This window comes from Protopterus annectens, chromosome 1.part1, assembly GCF_019279795.1.
Source record: "Protopterus annectens isolate FY-2018-M chromosome 1.part1, PAN1.0, whole genome shotgun sequence".
Classification (NCBI taxonomy): domain Eukaryota; kingdom Metazoa; phylum Chordata; order Ceratodontiformes; family Protopteridae; genus Protopterus; species Protopterus annectens.
Window position 1 is genome coordinate 337,699,584 of NC_056726.1, and position 13,612 is coordinate 337,713,195.

Below are 13,612 nucleotides of genomic sequence, written 5' to 3' on the forward strand. Positions count from 1 at the left end.
TAAGGTTTTCTTTAGGTGGAACATGTCCATCAATTCTGGGTTGGACATGGCCTTGTATGTCAGGCAAAGATCACCTCTGAGTAGGCAGTATGCAACCAAGTACAGCTGGAGTTTCTTCAGTCGAGCTGCATAGGGTATCTGTTTGAGGCCAGTGATCCTCTTGGTGAGGTACTTCTGTGGTCTTTCTAGCTGTTGCAGGTGTCTTGTAAGGTACATCCCAAATGGGGTGCTGTACTCTATGATGGATCTGATGAGTAATGAGTAGAGGGGCACAATGACCTCTTTTGATCTGGATGCAAACCCTTTTGTGATTAGGTGTGCCACATAGAAGGATTTTCTAACCACTTTGGCAATGTGATTATCAAAGGAGAGATTACTATCTACTTGGGTCCCCAGATCCCTTATTATTTTCTGTATTTATGGGACAACAACCTATGTGGTGGTCTGTCGGTACTTTGTTTTTTCCAAAGGGGATGACTATGCACTTTTTGGCATTTAGCTTGAGGCCATTATTTTGACACCAGGTATCCATCTCAGTGAGACCCTTTCGGAGGATGTCTGTGTCAGCCAGACAGTCAATTATAGCCCCTAGTTTGCAGTCGTCTGTGAACTTGGTCAGCCATAGTCTTCATGTGCTTGGCTGCACCTCTGAGAAGTATATGCCGAACAGGAGAGGTCCTAGGACTCAGCCCTGGGAACACCACTTGTAGCCGGTTTAGGGTCAGACCTAGCTCCCGCAACTCTCACCATGTGGGCTCTGTCCATCAGCCAATTGGCAACCCATCCTGTGACATAGGGGTTTATGTTTAGGCTAGTGAGGTTGTCTATAATACCAGAATGATCAGGGAAGTCCATTGCTGCTCACCCATAGCATCCACCAGCTGGCAGTAAAGTGATGCTGGGATCCTGTGACCCTTCACCTTTCAACAGAGGGATAAAAGACAAAATACATCTTACAATCTTCCCATCTTCCCTTTCTGTCCCCTTGTATCTATTTCATTGATCCATCACATATAACATAATACAGGACATTGATCAGTTTTACACCATTTGGTGCACCTTTTGCTATTACATGTTTGTGCATTTGTCCTATAGCAAATGATCCTGAATGTTAAGCAAAAATAACTGATCAGTACATATATTCTGAATGCTTTCCACATTCTGCATAGAATACATTCATCTTTTGATCAAACATTTCTACTATTTGCTTCTATCTGTTTAACTTCATATTTTAAATTTAAACTTAGAATATCATTGCAAATTACTTCATGGTCACCACTGTTGTCATTTTCAAATTCTCATTACTACTTCAATTGTCCTCTTTTTCAAAATATTACTTTCTAATCAGTGTCAGATCTTTCTTTGACATTCCAACCCAGTTCATTGTATACTTTGAAATCTCATCACGTCTACTGAAATAAAATTTACCTTCTTTACACTGACAATTTTTATTTCTTGTTTATTAGTCTTAATTTATTAAATTATTATTATTTGTATTGTTTATTATTAGCTTATTCATTGTTTATTTAATGTTTACTGTTTTCACTATATCCCTGCTTGGCTTCTCACTCTGATCGACTTCCTCATGCATTATAATTCAATGCCATAAAGCTCAGGCCATTTCCCTTTTGTGCTACAATTCTACAAATTCTTTATACTAAGCAGCATCGCATAGCAAACAAGGAATTGTATGTAACATTCAACATTAAAGCCAGTAAAACTGGTGTTCCTTCTCCTTCACAGGAGTGCTGTTTATATTAAACTATTCTAAACAAAAAACATTGAATTATATGTAATGTCTAATTTTAAACCTAATGGCATTGTTCTTCTTGACTTTTTCATATGAGTAACTGAAATGCACAATTTTGCCTATGGCTCATTGACTATTACAAGGAATAGAGTTTACAGCTTTGACATCAGATGAAGCTGTGACTTAAGGTTTCAGTGTGACAAGTTCAAATGTACCAGGAAAAGCACACCTATCCTTTCATTTAATCTGAAGTACTGCTTTAGTAACTTCTCCTACTTCTGTCCTTATAGTAACATTATCAATTGATCACATCTCAAGGCTGAGCAACTATGCAGCAGTACAGCTGAAGAGTATGCCACAGAACAACTGGCATAAATGCTGTTTGAGGGGAGCATGCTGATGTGAGACCTTCCAGATAAAAAGAAAAAAAATCTAGCAAAGTTGATCTTCCTTCCCACATCTCAACATATTTAAAATATCTGTTTTGACAACCTTGAGAGTGTGTCTCCTTATCCATTTCCAAACGAACCCACTAATTTATATGTGTTTTTCTGTATTATTTCATACTTGTGGATGAAGGTGAGCCAATTACAGTTTCTGTGATATGTTTGATGGCTGGTCTTCTGAGTCTTTGCACTGTGCTGTCTGTTTCCCTACATGCATGTTTTCTGCTTCCCTGCATTTGACTAATAATCATTACACTTCTCTACCAGTGAAAGAATGTTTTTTTTTTATTATACTTAATGTTTGACACAGCTTGAGAATGCATACTGCTTGCATTTTTAAATGCTGCCCTTCCACATTCATTTTATATATAACCTTTATGTATTTCATCTTTAACAAAGATTCTTTTTTTCTGTATAAGGTTCTTTTGGGCATGTCTTAAATATATATTTTTTCTACAGAAATAAATGCATCAAGCAGAGAAGGAAACTTTCTTATATGATAAAAGATCTTTTGATCTTCTAAAATTTGTGACTGATTTGTGGTAATGCAGTAATGCTGTTAGTTTACTTCCTTGACTTTTTTCATGTTTTCAGTTTTTTGTCAAGATCTAAATATTTAGAAATTGTTAAGGAGCATTTGTAAGCACAGCGCCTTTTCATCCTCTTCATAAAATTAAATACATGTTTATATTTCGTCCCATAGCAAATTAACATGAGTGCTAAGCAAAAATATCTGATCAGTACTCATATTCTTAATGCTTACCCCATTCTGCATAGAATATCTTCACTTTTTTGACTAGACATTTTAACTATTTGCTTCCATCTGAATCAGCATTATTTTCATATTAAAATGGCTCTTGGATTAAGTAATCAGCTGTAGGATTAAAAGAAAGTCTAATGCAAATAAAAAAATTGAAAGTAATTTCTTAGCATTCTGAATTCTGATACATCACACATAATACATCATCCAGTGTCCAAACAGATGGAAATGCAGTCTGCAAATGTAGAAAAAAGATGTTCTTAATGGTGCAGCTAATGCAGGAATTTAGAAAATAAATTTTTTTCAGCTATGTGGAATGTTATAGCATGAATTTACTTGGGCATCCTCTCAGTTATCCACTTATTTATCAGAAAGAATAGCTTACAACACAAATATGACATCTTAGGGTCATCCCCAGTTGACTATTACGTCTAAGTGAATAAATTACCATATAATATTCATTAAAGGTAAAAGCTTATTCAACTGAATTTTCATTTGAGGAGATTTGACCTTGGTTGTCGAGTTTGGTGAACTGACTTGCTAAGAAATGTATAACAAACCACTGCAAATGGCATTCAAAACACATAGCTTATGCTTTAGAGTTCTGTCCCTGGAGCTTAACGCTGCATTTCCCTTATCAGATTTCAAAGAAAACCAAAAATCTCTGATATGCATTTTAATTTTCCATTTTTTCCCTTTTTTCTTTCTTTTTTTTTTCTTTTGGATTTACAGAAAAGACTCTGAAATGTTTTGGAGCATTTTGCGTAACTCATCAGACACTGAAACCATAAAATGGATTTTGAATTTCTTTCACTAATGGACTAGTCACATAGTCCTATATAAGCATCTGAAACCAATTTAACCACGGTCGCTTTTAATTTATCATTCTAGATTGAAGCCAGTCAAGAAGCAGGGGCCTCAAGTATAAGAGATGCTGCACGAAAGCTCTATGAAAATTACCATCGACAGGCAGAAGAACTGAAGAAACTCCATGAGGAAGAAGCAAATAGAATGCAGGTATACAGGAAAGCTAGTCTTCATTACTTATACTGGTGAAATAAGAATTTTATGAAAATGAATGTAAAAGACACACACTCAAAAAAATCTGTAAGTCTCTTACAAATATCTTTTAACCAGAGTTTCTTACTTTAATACTCATAATATTCATCTTTGAAGATTCTTTTACAATTGGATACTTGCCAATGCTAAGCAAACAGGAATGCACATTTGGAACTTTGAATGCAACTAAAGCATCAGAGAGATTTAACTATATTGTAATACATTAATGCAGATAACTTTGTATTAATTCATTTTGTATGTTCTTTCTTTTTATTGTTACTTTTCAGAAGAAATGCTTTAAAGCACATTACTGTTTCATGCATATATTTACTATTTACTTTTGCCTTCCCGTTACATTTTAACCCCTCTTTCTGGAACATAATCCTTTCAATGTTCACATTTTATGACATGGCAAAAACACCCTTATTATGACAAGTCTGTCAGACATTCTTTAGGCACTAAAAATCCAAATACTATAGTCAGTGTCAATGAGACTGTCAAGTTATTAATGGCAATAAATAAATAAAACTCATAAGCTACGGGTCATGTTTAAGATAAGACATCTCATAAGAGATAAAAAGTTTTTTTTTTTTTTTCCTAGCAATGTAGCATTTGATTTGGCTGGGGCATCCAGAGTATATAGAATTCTTTCTCCCTGAAATTTTTGTTATAGGAATGAAAACAGGAAGGTTAATAGCCTGGCTTAGTGTAAACTCTGAAATTACCTTAGGCATAAAGGAAGGATTTGTTCTCAAAGTAACCCTATCTTTGTGAAAAAGAAGATAAGAATGACTAAGCAAAAGAGCTTGAAACTCGCATGCTTTTCTTGTAGAATTCATAGTGATACTCTTTTCCAAGATAGGAGCTAGCACCAACTAGAGGATAGTTTTCACCTACTCATATATGATTTTCTAGTAGCAGGTTTCTTTGACTCCTTTAATACCTGTACCATATCCTCAGAAAGAAGGAGCCTAAAAGGTATTATACTTTCATCATTCAGGTATGCAACTGAAGAAGTTAAAGTTTAGGGTGTATCAAACTTCCCCTGTCCTGTACAAGTAATTGCATTCTGTGAGGAAGATTATAGTAACTGCCCTTGCCCATTTTCAAAAGTAGGGGGAAACACCATTGCCTAGGCCAAAATGGGGTTACCACAATTACCTTTGGAGAGTCCTTCTGAATCTTTAGTAGTACTCTGGTTATCTGAGGAAAGAGTAGAAAAGCATGCATGAATATTCCTATCCATGGGAATGAAACAGCATCTGTCTTCCAAGCCTGCTTACAAGGAGTGAATGTTTTTTAGCTGTCTGTTGTGACTGGAGGCAAACAGATCAATTCCTGGAAGAACCTGCATATGCAACTTCCATTCATGAGGGTCTGTCCTGGTCCTGTTCAGCTTGTCTGCTGCAATGTTTTGTTCTGACAGAATGTATGAAACTTAAAAGGACAAATTGAACTGAGTTCCTAGATCCCAGGCTACCATATCTAATCTGCAAAAGGGGGTAGGACCCAGTTCATCTTTGTTTGTTTGGCTTTAAGCTTCAAAATCGGGGTTATAGAGCTTCGCTCATTAATTCCTGGCCAGCTATCTGCTTGTAGCCTTACTTGCCATTCAAGCTCCCTTAATTCTAATAACAGACTCCATGCTTTTTTATCATCTATTGATACACTAACAATGATGGTGTACATGAATTGGTGCTCAGGATGATCTTTTATGTGCTTGGCTAAGGCATTAGAAAGATTAATTTTTCTAATAGCATATTCATGCTCATATATGCGTAGGGAGAATTTTCTCTCAGTTTTTCCTATATAAAAAGCTGAACATGATTTACATATGCTTAAATACACTACTGCCTTAGACTCACAATTACATTTTCCTTTTATCATATATTTTATTTTAAACCCATTTTACACAAGGAAAACACATCAAAGGAAATGAGTATACATGAAATAGAGGAAGTAACTATAGTCATGATTTACATGGAGCACAAGATCTAGTTGAAAGGAATAATCATAAGTTTTCAGAAGCATTGATTATTACATATAGCGAAGATTTTAGATTACTTAAATGGATTTTTGAAAAAAAAACTGGGTTATATTAAATGAAAACAAAGAGCTTAGAAATATATTAGGAGTTAAGCCATGTATAGTGAATAGGAGAGGAAGAAATTTAAAAGAACTCCTGCAATATAAAGAGAATCATAGTGAAAGTACTGTGAAAGGTATGAAAAGGTGTGGAGCATGCAAATGGTGCCACAAGATACAAGTAAATAATGAATTTAATATAAGAGGTAAAAAATATATGATAAAAGGAAAATGCAATTGTGAGTCTAAGGCAGTAGTGTATTTAAGCATATGTAAATCATGTTCAGCTTTTTATAAAGGAAAAACGGAGAGAAAATTCTCCCTACGCATATATGAGCATGAATATGCTATTAGAAAAATTAATCTTTCTAATGCCTTAGCTAAGCACATAAAAGATCATTCTGAGCACCAATTCATGTACACCATCATTGATAGTGTATCAATAGATGATAAAAAAGCATGGTGTCTGTTATTAGAATTAAGGGAGCTTGAATGGCAAGTAAGGTTACAAGCAGATAGCTGGCCAGGAATTAATGAGCAGAGCTCTATAACCCCGATTTTGAAGCTTAAAGCCTTAAAAAGAAGCAAGATAAAATAAATGTATTATCGTAAAAGGCAAGGTGGATATAATGTATTATGAGTTAGGGTTCATTTAATGTTTTTATGCATGAATAGGGCGGTAGTGGTTTTCGAAACAGAATATATGTATATAATTTTTAAAAAATAAGTATTACTTTAAATGGAATAGTATTTAATTAAGAGAATGTGATGTAATTATAAGGTTTAGTATTTAAATCAGAACATTTTAAGAAATGGTGTCTGAAGAAGTTTATATTTATCTAAACGAAAACGCTAACCTTTTTTACAAGATTTTGTCTTTGGAATAAAGTTCCTGATTTTAAGAGTTGTGGCTCGTCTTTGTGGATCTAGCTTATCTGTTGCCTGTCTTTCATTTTTTGCAAGCTTGTTTCAGTGGATTTGTGTTAAGTAATAGATATCACAGAGACTTAAGAAGCTTTAGTATCTAAAGGACAGAGATCAGCAATTAAATTCCTTAAGTTATCCTGACACCAACAGAAATTTACACATGTGTACCTGCAATTCACAATTCTGGAGGCCAGGGTGGAGGAGTAATGCATTATTTTACTAAACATATCCAAACCCCTTCCCATGTTGTCATAAGGGGTAAAGCTGGCTACTAAAACAAGCGTAGAAGAAACTGACTTTGACAAGGAAATTACTGCAGGACCAACCTAAGGTTCGAAAAAAGAAACTTACTGGGCCACTTTATACAACTTATTAGCTTTTTAAATGCAGTTGACTAGCTGTCAGGGGAAGTGCATGCTGCTAAAAATTTATCCTCTAAGGTACCTGTTGTCACGCTGCCAGCCCAGCTGTCTGAAATATTGTAAATAATTCTATGTCATTTGTGAATATTGATATGATTTATACAGAACTGTATGTTATATACTGAGTTTCGCTTTAAGAATGCAACCATAGCATAGCCTGCTGGAACATAGAAGATTAACCTGCAAATTTTAAGAATTGTTCAGGTTAGGTTACTTTATAGTTGGGCCATAAACAAAAGATGTTATCTCTCAGTTTCAGTTCAGTAGCAGACACAATGTCTAGAGCTAGACGTTATCGTATTGTCTTGGAGGAAATGTAATTACTAGGTTTAAAATGTAAAGTGTTTAATGGTTTTACAACTTCCAAGATCTGTAAACATCTGAGAGATATGTATTTTTAACACAGAGATGTTAAAATTTAATTAGTTTCTGTTTTAACCTGGGAACTGAAGTCAGGTGACAAAAAGTGATGTCACCCAGGCTAACCCATCAGTAAAATGTAATATTAATTTAAGAACTCTCTCAGAAGACTGTGCATTTTGTATTTTGTCTTGGACCTAGTAAGAACATCCACTCATCATCATTATCTGCATTTGCCTTGCTGTAACTAAGTTTCTAGGGCATAGTAACCCTTTTCAGATATAGTTACGAATATAGTAAAGATTAGTTTAGATGTTTTCTGTATTTATTTGAGATTGTTCTGCATTGCTGTTTTAAATATTTCCTGTGGTTTTGAATGCTGAAGTAACTGTGTTGGTTGACTGAGTATTGTCTTGTTCCTTTATTGTTTATTATTAAATATATTTAAACTTATCTTTGTGGCTGATATTTGTGAGACATATTTAAGCTCCTAGAGTACTGGCATATGTATTTGGTGACACTGTACAGGCCACTCCTATAGCCTTGCTTGTTCAGGCTATGATTTGGATTAATAGTAACATTACACAGTAGGATTGGGCACCTTTTGTAAGGGCCTTATAGTAGCTGATAAAGAGTTGTCCGGTGGCAGCTCGAACTACCTTATAGTCTGGGCAGAAGGGGCCATAGCTAGTAAACCCATACCAGTCTTTCCCAGGTGTGTGTGTGTGTGTGTATGTGTGTGTTTGTATATAAATCAAATCTCAAAGTGTGTGTGTGTCAGCTACTTGGGCAGGCACACAAAGCACTGGTTGGACAGAGACTTGGCCACTCAGATGAAATCTCAACCCTAGAGCTGTGCCAGTGGGAAGTCTTACTGGGGATCTGGAGAAAGAAGAAGAAACCAGCCCCAGACAGACTGTGATCTATGTGTGCTCATAAGGGAAATTGAACTTTCTGTGTATGTATTTATCCTCCCAGTGTGTATGTCCCCTAGCTATTGCCAGTGGTGAGGATTGAGGCTCCTTGATTACTGGGTCAGTGCAGGGGCGTCACACCTGTAATCAAATATATTTATCGACATTCAGATGTGACTCTTTGTACCTACTGAAAAAATTCCCTTATTATGACAATAGTATTACAGCCACTGTGATGCAGCAGTAACATTGTCACCTCACAGCAAGAGGTTCTCCCGTTCGATGTCACCTCACAGCAAGAGGTTCTCCCGTTCAATTCTCGGCTGGAGCACCTTCTGTGTGGAGTCTGCATGTCCTCCCGTGGTCGAGTGGCATTCGAAAGACATGCATAGAATGGGCGTGCCTTCATTGAAGGTTGGGCATTGAGCTGGCACCTTGGCACTGTAAAAATCTACTGCCAATCATTAGCGGACTGGAGTTCCACTGTGTTGACCACTAACCAGGAGAAGCCGAAAGAAGAACAACATTATGGCAATAGTATTAGAAAACGACCATTCTTCAGGAGAGGAATCTTCAAAGTTAGAATCTCCACTCTGTAGTGAGAGGAATATGAGAGAGACATTCCCAGTCTAAATCCCATCAATCAGACTAAGAATGAGTACAGGCTAGGAAAGGAACTATTTTCCTCTTCTGATGAGAAGAAAAATCATCACTCAAAGAATAAAATGCTGATAGTAATCTTTTTAGCAAATAACTGTTCCAAATTTCAAAGTAAGCACTCTATTTTCCTTCTAAAACCCAGCAGTAGCTAGGATAAGTGTCTTATAAGTAAGCACTAATAAACTAACGCACTACACCCTCTTATACTCCCTTTAAGTACTTGGCTCCCTATTGGTCCTTTTTGATCAAGTCAAAAAGTAATTCCTTATACTATTCTGGCATGTCCAAAAGTCAGTTTCAGGTTTACTCTCCTGTCCAGTTGGTGAATATGGGAATCTTAAGGGAATGTTACAACTGCCTTATGTACACAGACCACCCTCTCCTCTTCCCAACAAGCTCAAATATATGTGAGAGATGCAACTATATAGCCAAACTGGAGGCTGAGCTCTCTCAACATAGTACTGGCATGGTCAGTCTGGAGGAGAAGGTAATCACACACACCACAAATCCAGTCTCACATAGACCTATCGCAACAGCAAACCAAACACATAAACACACAAAAACATACTCGGAGGATCCAAATATAAATCTTCCCAAGCAACAGAGACCTCCAAAGCATACATCCAAGCAACTGCTACCCCACAACAATACCCACGTATCACATAGTTCACAAAGTCAGTGTGCCACACAGTCACAGCCCTTAAGGCTAAACAACACACCTAATACACTTGTAATAGGTGACTCTATTGTCAGACACACTGACGTCCCTCTCACCAGGCTGAACAAGGAGAAGGTCACTGTAAGCTGCCTGTCGGGTGCCAGGATACGCCACATAACACAAGCACTCAGGTCACTCCAAAGCAAGTACAAATATGACTCCGTCATTTTCCATGCTGGTGTGAATGACCTGAGATGTACCTCCCTGGATTACATGAAAAGAGACATAGAGGAGCTCTCTGATCATGTGGCCCAGGCCAGTATGACCCTGACCTTGAGTAGCATCTTACCCTCATCAAGAATGATACCACAGTATAAAGACAAAATGATCAATTTCAACAATTGGCTAAATTATTGGTGTCACTCAAAGGGGATCCAGTGTCTGTCAGCCTGGGATGACATGCTTGACAAGCCACGTTGCTTTACTAGGACGGCTTGCACCTGTCACATCTGGGTTTTCGAATACTGGCCAAGGCTCTTGCCACCCCCATAGTGCCTTTTTTAGGCAAGGCTTAAAAGACAAACCCACCTCCTTAGACAACACAAGGAAAAAGAAACTAAGGGTAATGCTGCTCAACACCAGAAGTCTAAACCTCAAGATGCATGCACTTGAGGCTCTCCTCAGTATGGAAAATATCGATATCTGTGCAGTAACAAAAACCTGGTTCAAGGCTCACGAGAGCACCCCAGCACTACCAGGCTATACTTCATACCATGCTTTTCAGCCCCAAAACTTGGACTGAACCACAAGAGGAGGGGGAGTATCCATATTCATCAAAGATACCCATACCTCCAGGCTAGTGGCACTGCACAAAGCATCTGAGACCATCCATGTGCAACTAACAGTGGGCAAAACTGCCTTCCAGTTTGTAGCCTGCTACAGACCACCCCTCCCAAACTCAGGAACCCCACTTGGCTTTCCTGAAGACACTGGAGAATATGGAGGTCTCTCCAAACACCATTATATTGGGTGACTTTAACTACCCAAACATAGACTGGGAGCACTACTCAAGCCCCAACACCCTAGCCCAATGGTCCTTAGAATTTATAAACTCAAATGCTATGGAATAACTGGTTACCACTCCCACAAGAGGGGAAAACATGTTGGACCTGATCATCACCAACATGAGGACTCTATGTTCCATACCAGAGGTATACCCCTCATTGGTAAGATCTGACCATAAATTAATCACTATGGACATCCATATCCCGTCTCCACCCCCAGCAAAGGAAACCACGGTCAAAAACTTCTTAAAAGCAAACTCCCCACTTCTCAAAACCGAGGTGGAATCCTTCAGAGCCCCAGGGCCAGTGGAAAATACGGCCCAAACCGCAGAATCCTTTACAAACACATTGTATGGATACCTACAGGAATGCATGGATCATGCTATCCCAAATAAAACCAAGACACACTCCTCCAAAGGCAGGAGACCTGTCTGGTGGACCCCAGCCATAAATAAGCTGTATAACAGAAGGAGGAAGTTACTACATGATAGAGCAAAATCCCTGAAAGGGAAGGCAACTCTGATCAGTACTTGCAAGAAAATACGATCCCTCATAAAATCATCTAAGGCTAGCTTCGAAAGAAAAATTGCACAAGATGCTAAAGAAAATCACAAGGCTTTCTTTAGTTATGTCAGAAACCTGGGTGGAAACTCCCAGATATGCTCTGAGTTAGTGCAAAATGACAAAAAATACACTGAACCCACAGACATTGCCAACATCCTGGCAGAGAGGTTCAGTGCAAACCCCAAATGAGCAAATGACTATCCCAACAGAGTGTAGCCTCCCTGACATCACAGATGCACAGGTGAGAGCTGCCCTCTCCAAAGCAAAAAACACAGCATCAATGGGACCGGATGGTGTCCCGGGCTGTATTTTGCATGAGCTCCAAGAAGAACTGAACCCTCACTTAAAATCACCGTTCAGTCTCAGCCTTACAACAGGATATGTACCCAAAGAATGGCGTACAGCAACAGTGGCCCCACTCCATAAAGGTGGTGCCACAACGGACCCCAGAAACTATCGCCCTATAAGCCTAACTAGCCTGGTCTGCAAAGCTATGGAGTGTATCATCATGGAACTCATAAACAAAGACATTGGAAACCTCCAAACACTGGATCCTACCCAATTCGGCTTTGTTAAGGGCAGATCTTGCCTCTTGAACCTGGTCAATTTCTTTGAAACAGTCACCAAGGCCATAGACGAAGGGAAGGTAGTCCACACAGCCTACCTTGACCTTGCAAAAGCCTTCGACACAATACCCCACTCGGGAATCATAAATAAGCTCACCAGCTTAAATATCAATCCCTATGTCATAAGATGGATTGCAAACTGGCTTAGGGATAGAAACCACATGGTCAGAATTGCAGGTGCCATGTCAGACTCTAAACCAGTTACAAGTGGAGTCCCACAAGGCTCAGTCCTGGGAACTCTCTTGTTCAGTATATATTTCTCTGAGGTACAGGCTAACACAGGAGGACTATGGCTGACAAAGTTTGCAGATGACTGCAAACTGGGGGCCATAATCGACTCACTGGCTGACACAAGCATCCTCCAAAAAGGTCTCACAGAGACAGATAACTGGTGCCAGAGCCATCGCCTAAAGCTAAATGCCAAAAAGTGCATAGTCATCCCCTTTGGGAATGCCCACAAATTACCACATAGGTGGTAATCCATTATGTACGGAAGAAGTAATTAGGGATTTGGGGAACCAAGTAGATTGCAATCTCTCCTTTGACAATCACATTGCTAAAGTGGTTAGAAGGACATTCTATATAGCCCACCTTATCACGAAGGGGTTCACATCTAGATCAAGAGAGGTCATTGTGCCCCTCTACTCATCACTCATCAGGCCCATAATTGAATACAATGCTCCATTTGGGATGTACCTTACCCGACACCCGCTACAACTAGAAAGACCCCAAAAGTACCTCACCAAGAGGATCAAGGGACTCAAACAGATGCCCTTCACAGTTAAGCTAAAGAAACACCAGCTCTACTCAGTTGCTTACCGCCTACTCAGAGGCGATCTGTGCCTGACGTATAAAGCCATGTCCAACCCAGAATTAATGGACATGCTCCACCTCAAGAAATCCAAATCCATCAGAACTACATGCTCCAGTGACTTAAACCTCAGCACAGAAATAAATAGAACATTCTGGAGGGACAGATTCATATCCCAGAGGCTTCCCTCACTCTGGAACAAAATCCCAATCCATGTCAGACAGAGCCCCTCAATGACCCTCTTCAGGAAGAATCTTGACGTTTGGATGGGAGATCGTAAATTTACCCCTGGGATCTCTTCTGTGTCACTGCTAGACAGAGGCACAGTAAACTAACCTTAAATGGGCTATCTTCTGTGACCTACTATACAGAGGCACAGTCAAGTAATCTAAGAAGGGTGGTGAAAGCCAAACACACTCTGGCTAGGCTTGTAAATGCCCTAGGGCAGATAGCCTAGTATCAATCTATGAACCTATGAACCTATGAAACCCATCCAGTTATCTCCT

At 38.7% G+C, this 13,612-nt stretch overlaps 1 protein-coding gene across 2 annotated transcripts in view; it reads left to right on the plus strand.

Moving 5' to 3' along the window:
- The window catches only part of CCDC68 (coiled-coil domain containing 68), a 1,130,692-nt gene that overhangs the window by 636,144 nt on the left and 480,936 nt on the right, over positions 1-13,612 (plus strand). For both annotated transcript variants that reach the window (XM_044075050.1, XM_044075059.1), the window contains one exon: positions 3,848-3,973. In XM_044075050.1, the coding sequence (XP_043930985.1) occupies positions 3,848-3,973 (126 nt within the window). The remainder of the gene's footprint in view (positions 1-3,847; positions 3,974-13,612) is intronic.